The sequence below is a fragment of the Gopherus flavomarginatus genome, chromosome 10, assembly GCF_025201925.1.
Source record: "Gopherus flavomarginatus isolate rGopFla2 chromosome 10, rGopFla2.mat.asm, whole genome shotgun sequence".
Lineage (NCBI taxonomy): Eukaryota > Metazoa > Chordata > Testudines > Testudinidae > Gopherus > Gopherus flavomarginatus.
The window spans coordinates 9830276-9845985 of NC_066626.1; the positions used below are offsets into that span (position 1 = coordinate 9830276).

Consider the following 15710-nt stretch of genomic DNA (forward strand, 5'->3'; position numbering starts at 1 on the left):
TGGTGGGATAATGCTGCTCTGTTGTCCAATATTATTCTGACTGCATGGTCCCTGATGTAGGGTAGCAAGTGCTGGAAAGCGTAACAAACCACTCCGAGTTCCAACATGTTGATATGAAGTATTTGGCTTGAGCGGTGAGGTTTTGGAAGTGTACGCCCCAGCCTATCAGGAAAGCCTCTGTAGTGATAGTCCCTGTGGCAGGAGGCTGCAAGAACGAAACTCCCATGAATACCTTTGTGGATCCTTCCACCAGTTTAGAGAATCGAGGACACTCCAAGATATGGACAACCACTTGGATAGACTGATTGAGTGTATAGATGATTCTGAGCCAGGCTTGAAGACACTGTCTTGATAAATGTGTCACAAACTTCCCAGCTGCCATATGGCCCAGAAGTTGCAGGCAGGCCCTTACTGTGGTTTGTATCCTGTGTTATATTATTGAGATGAGGCTGGACATAGTGGCACATCTGTCCTGGGGCTACTGTGCTCTGGCAGTGGAGGAGCCCAGAGTGGCCCTGATGAAATCTATCCATTGAATGGGTGTAAGTACACTTTTCTGCACTGAGGCAGAGGCCCAGTGAATGGAACAGAGAGAAGGCAGTGCTAGTTGTTGCCTATATATTGAGGAATGAGGGACCTTTCAGGAACCATTCATCCAAATAGGCAAAGATTATTCCCATTTGCAAAGATGAGATGCTTTGGCCGAGAGGACCCGTGGGCCACTGAAGAGGCAAGGGTAGGATGTAGGTGCTCACCCCAAAACGTAAGCAATGTCTGTACAAGGGATGTGTGGCTGTCATAAACAGATAGCTAAGGGTTAATGTTCTTTTACCTGGAAAGGAGTAACCTGAAACACCTGACCAGAGGACCAATCAGGAAACAAGACTTTTTCAAATCTAGGTGGAGGGAAGTTTGTGTGTGAGTTCTTTGTTTTCTGTCTTCTGCCTGTACTCTCTCTCGGCTATGAGAGGATTTCTGTCTCCTGCTTTCTAATCTTCTGTTTCCCAGTTATAACTACAGAAAGGACAGTGGTTTATATGTTTTTTTTTTGTATTTACATGTGTGTAGTTGCTGGAATGTGTTAAATTGTATTCTTTGTGGATAAGGCTGTTTATTCATATTTCTTTTAAGCAATTGACCCTGTATTTGTCACCTTAATACAGAGACCATTTTTATGTATTTTTTCTTTCTTTTTACATATAGCTTTCTTTTTAAGACCTGTTGGAGTTTTTCTTTAGTGGGGAACTCCAGGGAATTGAGTCTGTAGCTCACCAGGGAATTGGTGGGAGGAAGTCAGGGGGAAATCTGTGTGTGTTAGATTTACTAGCCTGACTTTGCATTCCCTCTGGGTGAAGGAGGGGGGTGGGGGGGATCTTGGCTCTCTCTCGGTGCTTGTGTTTTCCAGGACTGGAAATAGAGAGGGTGGAGTCCCTCTGTTTAGATTCACGGAGTTTGCTTCTGTGTATCTCTCCAGGAACCCAGGGAGGGAACACCTGGAAGGGAGAAGGGAAGGGAAATGGTTTATTCCCCTTTGTTGTGAGACTCAAGGAATTTGGGTCTTGGGGTCCCCAGGGAAGGTTTCTGGGGGGACCAGAGTGCCCCAAAACACTAATTTTTTGGGTGGTGGCAGCTTTACCAGGTCCAAGCTGGTAACTAAGCTTGGAGGTTTTCATGCTAACCCCCATATTTTGGACGCTAAGGTCCAAATCTGGGAATAGCTTATGACAGTGGCAATATGAAGATAAGTGCCCTGCAGGTTGAGGGAGACAAATCAATCTCCCTGGTCCAGAAAGGGCATTACTGCTGCCAGAGTTACCACTCTGAACCACTACAGTGGACAAAGATGTTCAATGACCTGAAGAACAGCATTCGTCTCCATTCCATTTTGATTCGAGACCAGGAAGTACCACGAATAGAACCCTCTCTCAAGTCTGATGGAACAAGTTCAATTGTCCCTCAGTTAAGAGGGATTTTAAGAGGATTAGCTCCTTCCAGGTCTGGGGCCCCCCCTCTGCTCGCTGCATCCCCTACTGCTGCTCTCTCTCAGCCTCTGCGATTCCAAGTGCTCCTTCCGTGTGACTTGGCCCTCTGTCCAGGTCACTATGCATATTTCACTCTTCTGGGGTATCAAAGTCTCTTCTAACAAACAATCGCAGGCAGTCTTCCACTTCCCCAGTGGCTGGCATCTCACAGACCCTCTAGTTAGCAGCCAAGGTCTGTTCCCTCACTGCCTTTCCCTGAGCCCCTTCCTTACCTTCTGGCACGCCCCTCCCCCACAATCTCTGGGTTTGCCAGCTGCACAACTCCTCACCCCAGGGAGTAATTGTAGGCTACTTGCCTCTGTAGCCCCAAACACACCTCTCTTCTCCCAGGAGTGACTGCCGCCTATGTCTCGGCAGCCATCTTTGCTATCACCTTCCTGGTATTATAAATTCAGCTGAGCTCCCTCATTCAGTCAGGGGGTTACTTAAGTCACCTGATTCTCCTCAGCTGTATCCGGTCTTGTTAATTTGCCCTCGTCTTAGCCTACATTAACCTCTTCAGGACAATGTGGGTGAACACCCCATCACAGAGTCTTTATTTCAAGTTTTGTTCATCATGCCACTTTATATAAGCAATGACCCACTAATGTAGTAGGAAGAGAGCCTGAGTCCTTGTATGAAATCCTGCTTACAGAATCTGGCAAGAACAGGGCTGATATTGCAGAAATATACATTCCTAGTCACAGAGCACTCACACAAACACATCCCGATATCAAGTTGTACCAGAACATGCCAATATCAAGGATGGTACAAAAACATTCCCCAAGGATAACAGGAGCACACTGACCACTCCTAAAACATAAGGTCAGGATGACAGTACGTAATAGAGATGTTTTGATCGAACGAACATGTACAAGATGATAACTAGCCATGTCGGGGCAGTAACTAACTATGTCAAAGGGGAAGGGGTATAAAGATGCATCTCAGAGGGATTCTCTTTGTCTGGCCTAGGGATGAATGGAAAGTCCCACCCATTCACTGAGCTGGTCCATTATTACGGCATACATGTATTACTGGTCCAGTAGAAACTGCAGGATACTAGTACCATGCTTTGCCGACAATAAACCTGGCCGGGTGCCTTCATCCCTTAATAGATCTTGTGGTCATTGCATGGTTCACTCGAGGTCTGCCATGCCAGCAGTCTGTGCAGGGTTGGGGGGGCACATAGAGGGAACACACACACATCCATCAACGTCTAACCACACCCACCACATTGTGTACTTCCCTGGGTGTGCAGGATGGAGGAGGGGGGTGACCCAATAAGTTCTGGTTCTTGCCAAAGAGTTTAGAATATCCAATCTCCATCTTCACATTGACATCAGGCCCCAGGAGTCCATGCTCTCTCCATTGCTAAATAAAGAGAGAATTCTTTTCAAGACGATTTCCCATACCCTGGTTGCGTCTGCAGTACTTTTATATCAAGACAGACTTGGTTTGGAATGTGCAAGACATTTTTCTGTTACCAAGGGCAGTCAAAAATTCTCAGATCGAAGAGGTTTGAGGATCTGTCATACAGACTCAGTATGAACAGATCGTTAATATTTTTCCTTAGCCATACTGCTCAAAATTGTCATCTGTTGGAATTCTATTTCCCTTTTCCTCCTCGGTGACTTGGGAAATTAATGAATCTCTGATGTCTGTCATAGTTCAGAGTTCTGTAGTAAAAAGTTGGGAAGGGACTATGGAACCTTTAATAATATATATTGTTACAGTCATATGCAGTGTGCAGCTGTATGCCTCTGGTGTGTGATCTCACCAGAACTCATCCACTACACAAGGTTGGGCTGGGACATTGCTTGCATGGAAGACCTATAAGGAAAGCGCCATAAGAAGTGGTGGTATTGATTAAAGTAGGTGACACTCTTCCCTTGAAACAAAATACTTCAGACCCCACAACAAGACTTCTGTCCCATGAAACTCATCACAGGTTTCAGCCCATTTTGGTCTCAAAAGATTCTGGCCTCTACCCGTCCCCCTCCCATTTCCCAGCTTACCCGCTGCAGGGAGAGGCTTTGTAGCTCATCCAGCATTCCTAGCTTCCCTCCAAATCCAGTTTATCTCTCAGAATGGAAACCTTCCCTCACTCCTGCTGACAGCTGCAGCCAGACTTCTCGCTCAAGCTCTGGCCTAATGAGTTGGGAGAATGTCTCGGGAACTTGCTCCTTTGCCTGCTCAAGAGCTGGGAGTGCCAGCGTGGGACGCGACTGGCAGTGGCTGGTTTTCTTCCTCCTCCTGCAGCACTCAAGTAGAGGGAGAGAGCTACTCCGATGGCTGCTGCCCACTGCACCGATTGTGTCTTGAAAATGGTGGTGGTGGACACACAATTAAAATCTAAGTCCTGATTTAAGTAGTTTTAAAGAAATTCACAACAGAAGTTTTACAAACCTCACTACTGAGCGAAGTATCAAGCAAACCCTAAATGTGGACACAGAACTGCTTTCTAGGGACTTTCTATATAGAAAACAGAAAACTTTTTTAGGGGGTGTTAAGATGTGACAACTTAACATTTGGCAAATCAAGTTTCCAGTAGTCATTTTCAAATGTTTAATGTGCTTTTTTAAATCTTACTTTACAAGGCAACTTATCTCACTGTCACCAATATATCAATACAAAAATCTTACAATGTTTTATTTGCTAAAAAACTACAACATTAAAATTGGGGTTAAGTAGCTCTTTCCTCTTGCCTGCTGTTTTACTACAACGATGTCCATTAGTCCATTGCTAAGACTGCCGCATTTAATTCAAACAATAAGTTACACAATTCTGTACATAATTACAACAAAGTCAAATTACAGTTCCAAGGTATAGATCTGTACAGTACACCACAGTCAAACACCATGAGGGAAAAGAGAACTACTGTATGTGACAGCCTTTTTTGAGAAGATGTTCTAGATTGTTAACGAAGAAGAGTCATTTGGTGTCCTTGTTGGGGAACTGACATCCAGATTTCTTAGGCACTGATCCAGGCACCTTGCTTTGCAGAAAAACCTGTCTGTTTCACCAAACTCATGCATTATTTTAAAAAATCACATAGCCACATAGTCTTTATTAGCTATATAAAAATAATTATTTGCTAAAGTTGTGCCTCTCTTCAGACATTGGAAGCAGCTGAATGAGTTTACATTCGCTTTCAGAATTAGGTTCACTGTAATAGTAGATCTGGAGGAAACGTCAAGAGGTTAATTGATCAAGCTGGACTCAATCAACTGGATATTTTAGTTTGAACAAAAAGTTTGTCTACGTGCAACAAAAAGATGAAAATTTACACCCTGGCAGATCCAGCTCTCTAATATCAGATGTGTTCCACGGTGAGAAATCATTATCTCAGAACTTTTAGTCCAGTTCAGTATTTTAATTCAGATACTTGGGGAATATTGTATTGGGAGATCATGCTTTCAGGCATTTACACTAATGATTCTGATTCTTTTGGCTTTGGAATGAAAAGAATTGGTCAAAAGTTGGCATTATGCGGGGCAGTAATTAAAGCTTAGCACTATGAAAACAAGCAGAGTTAATGTTTAGCTAATATGAAATTATGAAAACAAGAAAGCAAGTAAGCCTCCTGTATATCAAGTAGTTTAAAACCAGATACTAATTTATCTTTCTACAATAGAGTTTATAAACCTACAGAATCCAGAATGGCACCATGAGTAACCTTGTTAAAGAAGCAGTATTCAGTTTTGCTTGGTACTAAAAGGCTGAACAATAGTATAGTTTTAAACGCGGAATCCAGGATTGGAGTGAGTTGTTCGTTCAGACTGTGTGAAGTCACTGATTAAAAATAAAAGATGGCTCTGCATTTTTAACCTCAGACATGTACAAAAACCATGCAATACAGTAGAGGACAAGGTGGAGATAAGAAAAATTGTGAAAGTTATGTGCCAATGTAGTTACCACACATCCAACCAGAATGGGGAAGAAAACCTGGAGGATGGCTAGCCACAACCTTCCTCACTGCTCCCAAGAGTTGTCTTCAGCTGGTGTTTTCTCCCCACCCCAGTTTTTATGTCCCATTATGCAGTGCATTAAGATACTTACATTCATAAGTATTGTTAAAAAAAAAATGTTCCTTGACAGTTTAACAAATTTCCTTGAAGAATTCCAGTAATTTCTCAGTCCAATGGAGGAGCTGTAATGGATTGATGAAAGCCAATGCTGTGAGAGAGAAGTTCCATGAAGACTGGCACTTCCTTTTTTCCTAAGGTGTTCAAAAGCTTAAAAACACGGCAGCGAACTAATGTAGATCCCATTCAGAATGTCCTAGATTTTGGTGCTTCAGCATCAGCGTGGTTTTGTATTTTCACATGTTGTAAGCGACGTAAATAGGATCCAATTGGTCAGCTAAAAATCCATCTCTCAAGTGCATTCGCTGCTTTTCACCACGAGAATTGATGGGAATAACTCCCGGGTCCACAATGACAACAACACCAACTATGAGATAATGTTCTTCCAGAACCACATTTGTTACCAGGGCCACCAAGTCCAATGCTTCCTGCTCAGAGCCTTCTAATTCCACAACCACCACCAGCAAGTTGGTCCATGTAAACACAGCGCTGTTGGTATAAAACAAGCATTAATTGTGTGTGTGGGGGAAATAAACTAGTATGAATAGCCACTGAAGAAAAAAGTTCTTGGGGATAGAGGCTAATGTGAAAAAAAAACCCCAACGCTGGGGAAATACTTGAGATAAACAATACAATAAATGTAAACAAACTCTGCTGATATAAAACTAAGTATATAAGAGACAAAAGTGGAAGTTATAGTTGAACAAAATCTAACTCCGCCACCTCCTGATTATGTTTTATTGTCCAAGTAACAACATATTAAATATCAAAGTGCATCTTTTTTCTCCTATAAACATTCAAGTGTATCTAAGATAACATGTAACCATGAATTTAAAGACTGCACTTTAATGCCAAAAATACCTGGGGACAGAGTTAAGACTGAATGTTCAGCTTTAACTTCCTTGTTTTTTGATTTCAAAGTATTTACAGTCATTTCTTTATTTTGCATTTAATGTATCCAGACTGTCCAAGGAACAAAAAGGAAACTCTCTTTTATAACGACTAAACAGGGTAACTGCCCCCTTAAATGAAACCAGGCCCAGCTCCCCTGCTGCAGCCCAGGTGTGTCCTCACATGGTGTAATCATAGAATATCAGGGTTGGAAGGGACCTCAGGAGGTATCTAGTCCAACCCCCTGCTCAATGAGGAGGGTGGAGTTGTCCCTGCACAACGGAAACAGCCCAAAGGCAACGGGGGGGGGGAGAGCGGTGTCAGAGTCCTGAGAGGGAGACTCCAGAATCAGAGAGAGAAGAGCTGAAGGTATCTAGAACAGAGAGCTCAGAGGCAGAGCATGGCTGGGCGGCGCTGTCACTGAGGGGAGAAGCGGTGAGAGTTCCCCAGTGAGCAGTGGAGCCAGAGCAAGCTGGTGAAAGCTGAAGGCAGAGGATCACCTACAAACTTCCCCAGGCCAGAGAGCTGAAATCAAGAGAGCCATTGAAGGCTGGGGGTTGATGGAGGGGTGAGCCCACTGATATCTCCAGGCAAGAGCTGGAGCCCTGCCTGCAAGGAAACAGGACAGAGAAGCACCCCAGCTGGAGGAACCGGGGCGTGGCAAGAGATGCAAGAGCAGTAACTGGGTGCTGGGCGTGGCGAGAGACATCAGAGCTGTACTTGGTGCTGGACTGTTATGGGACCCTGAAAGGTCATCAGGTCCAGCCCCTGCCTTCACTAGCAGGACCAAGTACTGATTTTTGCCCCAGATCCCCAAGTGGCCCCCTCAAAGACTGAACTCATAATCCTGGGTTTAGCAGGCCAATGCTCAAACCACTGAGCTATCCCTGAATGTATTGTCTGGACTGTGCTGGAGGGATTCTGGTTTATGGTAGTGGGACTTTTGTAATAAATTAACCCCATGGAAGGTCAATGTATATACTCCAGAAGCTGTACTAAGTTTATCTGAGGAATCAAGCAGCAAAACGGAGACAAGGGACCGCTTGCAGGGCTGCCCTGAGGCCACCAGGGGGTGCCTGGGAGACAGCCACCAATCCACAAACACCATCAGTACACTCCACGCTTTCAGACTGAAAGGGGTCTATCAGCAAACGGCAAATACACCTGTTAGCACTGTACAATGTGAAATGCACAACACAAGAAATCTCTAAGGGATTCTATGTACCTCGAATCCAGCCCTCCAGCTCCATATTTTCTTCTTTCAAACTGAGTTTTTCAGTGTGTATTTTGTGGTATGTACCTAATGACTCAGATGATTAAATAGCCTTACCGTGGTTTTAAGCCATGTCTACACTATGTGCTTGGGGTGTGATTCCCAACTTGTGTAGACAGACCCCCCGCGCTAGCTCTCACTGAGCTACCGAGCTGAAAATAGTTGTGCAGCTGCAGTAACCTGAGCTAGCCGCTCTGAGGTACCCAAGGGTTTGCACTGGGTGAGGGTAGCCTGTGCCGACTGCTGCCTGTGCTACCCCCCCACCCCCCGGCATTGCTAATTTTAGCAAGGTAGCTCAGCAACAGTTAGCATGAATGTGCGCTGAAAACCCCTAGCTCCAAGGGCAGACATAGCCTAAGGGCCTAACGGGTGGTTTATGTTGCTTAAGGCTGGGTTTTTTAAAGGAGCAAAGCATGCAAATCTCACCAAATTCAATGGGCGTTGGGTGCCAAAGTTTCTTAAGTTCCTTTGAAAATCCCAGCCTTTAGCCTAAAGTTTTAAAACTGCCGAACATATTTCACACCAAGAAGAGTGCTGGTGACTCCAGAGTTGGAACACACAGATCAAGAGGCTGCAGCTGGGCAAAGCCTGACTGCTTCCTTTTTAACCAGTTTTGAGAGGTGTTCACAATCGAAGCTGGTGATCCATGCAGACCACATCAATCTAGGCATGCTCTTCAGATTTAACATGGGAAGTCTATTGCACAAGTTCACAATGCCAGCTACAAATGCCCTAGCTCACACAACCGGTTCTTTTCAAATCATGAAGGGGACTCTCTCCATGATGGCTTTGGTTTTCCAAGCTCCAGCCATTTTTGCTGGAGTCATGCTCTAGAAAGCAGCTAGAATATTTTAAGTGGCAGAACTATTGTTCCCACCTTCACCTCCATTTTCCTGCAAATCAAATATCTGAAGGTATTTTCCTCAAACTTTCAATCACAAAGATCACCTTTGACTAGATATCAAACATGGGAAATATCAGTTTCCAAAGACAATTATTTGGGAAAGCTAAGAGAATGGGGGGTTTTCATGATAGAGTTCCTGCAGCTAATTAGAGAGTTCCCCACTATCCTGACCTCTGTGACATGTGTCTTTTTATTTTATAGCATACTATGGAGTAAAAGACCATAAAAACAGGTTGAATTAAAAAGAACATATAAACAAATAATTTTGCACGCTCACGTATGTTGATAAAAATACAGAAGTATCTGCTAAGACCACAAATTATATACCAAAACTAAAGGCTACACAAATTTACTGATAATTTTCAAATCAAGCTATGATACAAGCAATTCTCAAAGTTTCTGCTTGAAGGCAACTTTGAAAAAAATTCTTTTCTTAACTGACCATTTAAATAAGCAAGTGAAATTTATGCTCTCATTATGCAGGAGGAGCAAAACATATGGTGTAGCGCAAAGATAAATGTAGCACAAAGTGCTTAGACCGCCTTTCAGTTAGCTACAATATATGTTAGTTATGGAGGACCAGCTCACGGAGGCAGCTAGTTAAAGTTTGCTATTCCACTAGCTAGGAAAAAAGGCGACGTTAACAGAAGGTTGGATGTTGGGGCCATGGAGAATTACAAGAGGGTTACAGGAACAAGAAGAGGGAAATCAGAGAGGGAACCTGCTCAATATTTTAGATGTTTATACACAAATGCAAAGAGAATGGGGAATAAATACGAAGAACTGGAAGTATTAGTACATAAACTACATTATGACTTAACTGGTGTCTCAGAGACTCGGTGGGAGAAATCTCAAGATACAAAATATACTGGAAGTGCAGAATAGGTTATACTGGTGGGGGAGTGTCACTACATGTGAAAGAAAGCAGAGAGTCAAGTGAAGTAAAAATGTTAAATTAACCAAACTGTACCACAGAATCTCTATGGATAGTAATTCCATGCTTGAATAATAAGAATATAGCAGTAGGGGTATACTACCGACCACCTGACCAGGATGGTGATAGTGACTGTGAAATGCTCAGGGAGATTAGAGAGGCTACAAAAATAAACTCAATAAAGGGGGATTTCAACTATCCCCCTACTGACTGGGTACATGTCATCTCAGGATGGGTTGCAGAGATTAACGTGTCAACAAAATTTTAGTGACTGCTTCTTGGAGCAGCTAGCCCTGGAACCCGCAAGAGGAGAGGCAATTCTTGATTTAGTCCTAAGTGGAGCACAGGATCTGATCCAAGAGGTGCATATAGCTGAACCGCTTGGTAATAGTGACCATAACATAAAGAAATTTAACATCCCTGTGGTGGGGAAAACACCAAAGCAGCCCAACACTGTAGCATTTAATTTCAGAACGGGGCTACACAAAAATGAGGAAGTTAGTTAAACAGAAATTAAAAGGTACAGTGCCAAACGTGAAATCCCTGCAAGCTGTAGGGAAACTCTTAAAAGACACAACAACAGAGGCTCAATTTAAATGTTTGCTCCAAATTAAAACATAGTAAGAGGACCAAAAAGGTGCCACAATGGCTTAACAAAGTAAAAGAAGCAGTGAGAGGCAAAATGGCATCCTTTAAAAAGTGGAAGGTAAAGTCTAGTGAGGAAACTAGAAAGGAGCATAAACTTTGGCAAATAAGTTGTAAAAATATAATTAGGAAAGCCAAAAATGAATTTGAGGAACAGTTAGCCAAAGACTCAAAAAGTAATAGCAAAAAAATTTTTTTAAAGTACATCAGAAGCAGGAAGCTGCTAAACAACCAGTGGGGCCACTGGACGATGGAGATGCTAAAGGAGCATTCAAGGACAATAAGGCCATTGCAGAGAAACTAAATGAATTCTTTGTATCAGTCTTCACGACTGAGGATATGAGGGAGATTCCCAACCTGAGCCATTCTTCTACGGTGACAAATCTGAGGAACTGCCCAGATTAAGGTGTCATTCGAAGAGGTTTTGGAACAAACTGATAACTAAACAATAAGAAGTCACCAGGACCAGATGGGATTCACCCAAGAGTTCTGAAGGAACTCAAATGGGGAACTGCAGAACTACTAACCATGGTATGTAACCTACCATTTAAATCAGCTTCTGTACCAGATTGCTGGAGGATAGCTAATATGACACAAATTTTTTAAAAAAGACTCCAGAGGTGATCCCGGCAAATACAGGCCGGAAGCCTAACTTCAGTATCAGACAAACTGATTGAAACTATAGTAAAGAACAGAATTATCAGACATGTAGATGAAAACGATTTGTTGGGGAAAGAGTCAACATGATTTCTGTAAAGGGAACTCATGCCTCACCAATCTACTAGAATTCTTTGAGGGGGGTCAACAAGCATGTGGACAAGGGGGATCCAGTGGATATAGTGTCTCTCACCAAATGCTCTTAAGCAATCTCATAGGATAAGAGGGAAGATTCTCCCCTGGACCAGTAACTGGTTAAAGGATAAGAAACAGAGGGTAGGAATAAATGGTCAGTTTTCTGAATGAAGAGATGTAAACAGTGGTGTCCCCCAGGGTCTGTATTGGGACCTGGGCTGTTCAATGTATTCATAAATGATCTGGAAAAAGGGGTAAACAGTGAGGTGGCAAAATTTGCAAATGACAGACAATTGCTCAAGACAGTTAAGCCCCAGGCAGACTGCGAAGAGCTACAAAGGGATCTCACAAAACTGTGTGACTGGGCTACAAAATGGCAGATGAAATTCAATGTTGATAAATGCAAAGTAATGCACATTGGAAAACATAATCCCAACTATACATATTAAATGATGAGGTCTAAATTAGCTGTTCCCACTCAAGAAAGAGATCTTGGAGTCAGTGTGGATTGTTTTCTGAAAACAGTAACAGCAGTCAAAAAAGCTAACAATGCTGGGAATCATTAGGAAAGAGAGAGATAAGAAGAGAGGACATATCATATTGCCTCTGTATAAATCCATGGCAAACCCACATCTTGAATACTGCAAGTAGTTCTGGTCGCCCCATCTCAAAAAGATATATTGGAGTTGGAAAAGATACAGAAAAGAGCAACAAAAATGACTAGGGGTATGGAACGACTTCAATATGAGAGTTCATGATTCTAAGGAAAGGAATGAGTGAGAGCAGCAGAATAAGGCAATGGGCTTGAAGGCTTTAACAAACTCAAGAAAACTGGTAGGTCCCATGGGAAGAAAATCTAAGTTAAAAAAGAAGTTCAGGAGAACTGGCAGTTTCTCTAAGAGACCATATTAAAAGCTACAACTGTAAACCAATGCAAAGGAAAAACAGGAGGAACAGTAACAGCTAATAGGGGTATGTCTACACAGCAATCTAGATTCCTGTAGCTAGCCCATGCCAGCCAACTTGGGCTTGTAGAGCTCGGCTGTGGGGCTGTTTCGTTGCTGTGGAGACTTCTGGGCTCAGACTGGAGCCAGGGTCTAGGACCCTGTGAGGTGGAAGGAGACCAGAACTCGGGTCTCCAGCCCAGCCTGGAAGTCTACACAACAATGAAACAGCCCCGCAACTAGAGTTGGCTGGCATGGGCCAGTCACAGGTTTTTCCTTACTGTGTAGACATATCCATGGCTCCACCAGGAGCTCTTTAGTGACCTGAAGATCAAAATGGAATCCTACAGAAAGTGGAAACTTGGACAAACTGCTCAAGACAAGTACAAGAGAACAGCACAAACACGTAGGGACAAAATCCAGAAGGGTAAGGCATGAAATGAGTTACATCTGGCAAGGGATATAAAAGGCAATAAGAAGTTGTTCTTTAAATACATTAGGAGCAAAAGAAAGATCAGGGAAAGTACAGATCCCCCACTTAGCAGGGAAGGAGAGCTAATAACTGATGACATGAAGAAAGCTCAGGGGTTTAATGCCTATTTTGCTTCAGTTTTCACTGAAAATGTTAATGGTGACCAGACACTTAACACAATTAATATTAACAACAAGGAAAGGAACACGAGCCAACATAGGGAAAGAGCAGGTTAAAGAATATTAGGTAAGTGAGATGTATTCAAGGCTGAAGCAATCTCAGAACTGTTGTTAATTATCTTTGAGAACTCCTGCAGGCCCTAGAACACTGGAGACGGGCTAACACAGTACTTATCTTTAAAAAGGGGGAACAGAGAGAACCCAAGGAATTATAGACCAGTCAGCCTAAACCTGGAAAGTTACTGGAACACATTATTAAGCAATCAATTCGTATGTCCTGGAGGATAATGGGATTATCAGGAATTGCCAGAATGGATTTGTCAAAAACAAATCATGTCAAACCAATCTAATTTCTTTGGATTATGGACCCAGTGGACAGGGGGAAGCAGTAGCTGTGATACATCTTGATTTTACTGAGGCTTTTTGACACAATCCCACATGACATTCTCACCAGCAAACTAGGGAAATGTGATGTAGATGAAATTACTATCAAGTGGATACACAACTGGTTGAAAGACTGCACTCAATGGGTAGTTATGAAGGGTTCGCTGTCAAACTGGGAGGGTGTATTTATTGGGGTCCCACAGGGATCAGTTCTGGGTCTGGTACTATTCAATATTTTTATTAATGACTTGGATAATAGGAGTGGTGTATATGCTTATAAAATCTGCAGCTTACACCAAGATGGGAGGCACTGCACACACTTTGGAGGACAGGACTAGACTTCTGAATGACCGTGACAAAGTGGAGAACTGGCCTGAAATCAACAAAATGAAATTCAGTAAAAACTGGTGGAAAGCACTTCACTTAAGAAGGAAAAATCAAATGCACAACTACAAAATGGGAACTACCTGGCTAGGCGGTCATACTCCTGAAAAGGATCTGGTAGTTATAGTGGATCACAAATTGAATACGACTCAGTAATGTGATACAGATGAGAAAAAGGCTAATACAATTATGGGGAGTATTAACAGGAGTATCATATGTAAGACACAAGAGGTAATTGTGCTGTTCTACTCAGCAGTGGTGAGGCCTCAGGTGGAATGTGGGTGCTACATTACAGAAAGATGTGGAGAAATAGGGGAAAGTCCAGAAAAGAGCAACAAAAATGATAAAAGGCTTGGAGGAAATTTTAAAAAAGGCATGGCTGGCCTTCAGAAAATGTGAGGACAGGGATCAATTGTTTCATCCATGTTCACTGAAGGTAGTACAAGAAATAATGGGCTTAAATCTGCAGCAAGGAAGATTTAGGTTAGATATTATGGAAAACTTTCTAACTATAAAGGTAATTAAAGCATTGGAGGGTCTTAAAAACAGGTTGAGTAACACTCGTCAGGGATGGTCGAGGTTTACTTGGCCCTGCCCCAGCGCAGGGGGTGGGATTTGATGACTTCTCAAGGTCCCTTCCAGCCCTGCAGTTCTATGATTTTAACTGTTCTCTGCAGGCCTACATTTTTGTTTTCACTCCTAGCTAATTGATCTAACAAGCAATTTATTTTCTTTTTATTTCTGTCAGACAAAAGTATAAACCAATAAGGTGGGTGAGAGGGCTCCTGCCTATGGAGCATTCTCCGTTGCAAAATCTGGGCTTTGATGCTTTAAAAAAAGAAAAGAACACAAAGAAAAAGTCTTAATGGAAAACGTATATAGCTCTGAACCTCTTACCATTCGGCAATACTTTTGTGCGCTCTGATCACAGAGGTCTCAATATCAATGGGATGATACCTCATTCCTCTCAGCTCCAGTGTTTCATCCAAGGAGCCTACCACATACAGGGCATCATGCCTCTCTGGAAACGGTGAAGACATTCAGGTTATCAATAAATGTGAAAAACAGAAAGTCTTAAATTCACATGCATGTACAGTAATCATCTGGCCTAACATTTTCATGGCCCATTTCCTAGGAGGAAAAGCGGCATGTAACAGATAGTTCTCCCAAATGGCAGAGCATCCTGTGTTTAGGAGCCAGCTCACTGCTCCTCTTAGTGAACTGTATAGAGTTACCCATTGATAAAGCGTGACCTGGCAGACCAGGTCGGATCAGGGCCGGCTGACCAGGTCAGGTCAGTGTATTAAGGTCATTTAACTTGTGTGTTAGTATAGATCAAAGTGTTCAATGTATGTGTATCCAGATGTTTAACCTTCATAAAAACTAGTGGAATGTTACTTGTATTGTTTTTACTTATCTGTTCCTGTCAGAATGTAATAGCAAACATTTACACGGTAAATACCCTTGTAACTAAAATTACCCATCAAAGAAATCTTGTGAAATGTTAATGAAGGACTTAAGGACTTCAACACAAAATACTAATGTCAAAGCAAGTGGCCATCATGTGTACAGTCGGAGGTAAAAAGGACAGTTACCTGTTCCGTAACTGGCATTCTTTGAGATGTGTTGCTCATGTGTATTCCACAGTAGGTTCCTCAGTGGGATCTAAACTTGGTGTTATCCCGTCTCACGGGGCCCCGGTACGAACCCCTGGCCACATGCTCATGGTCTCACCTTTCATGGAAGGTAGCCTTCCTCATGGCTATCACATCAGCCCGGTGGGTCTCGGAGCTCAGGGCCCT

The 15710-nt window shown here is 42.8% G+C and overlaps 1 protein-coding gene across 5 annotated transcripts in view; it reads right to left on the reverse strand.

The window, feature by feature from the left end:
* Window positions 1-4572: 4572 nt before the first annotated feature.
* The window catches only part of DIP2A (disco interacting protein 2 homolog A), a 223301-nt gene continuing 212163 nt past the window's right edge, over window positions 4573-15710 (reverse strand). For all 5 annotated transcript variants that reach the window (XM_050916476.1, XM_050916474.1, XM_050916475.1 and 2 more), the window contains 2 exons: window positions 14806-14929; window positions 4573-6595 (listed from right to left, as the gene is read on the reverse strand). In XM_050916476.1, the coding sequence (XP_050772433.1) occupies window positions 6343-6595; window positions 14806-14929 (377 nt within the window). In that variant the 3' untranslated portion in view covers window positions 4573-6342. The remainder of the gene's footprint in view (window positions 6596-14805; window positions 14930-15710) is intronic.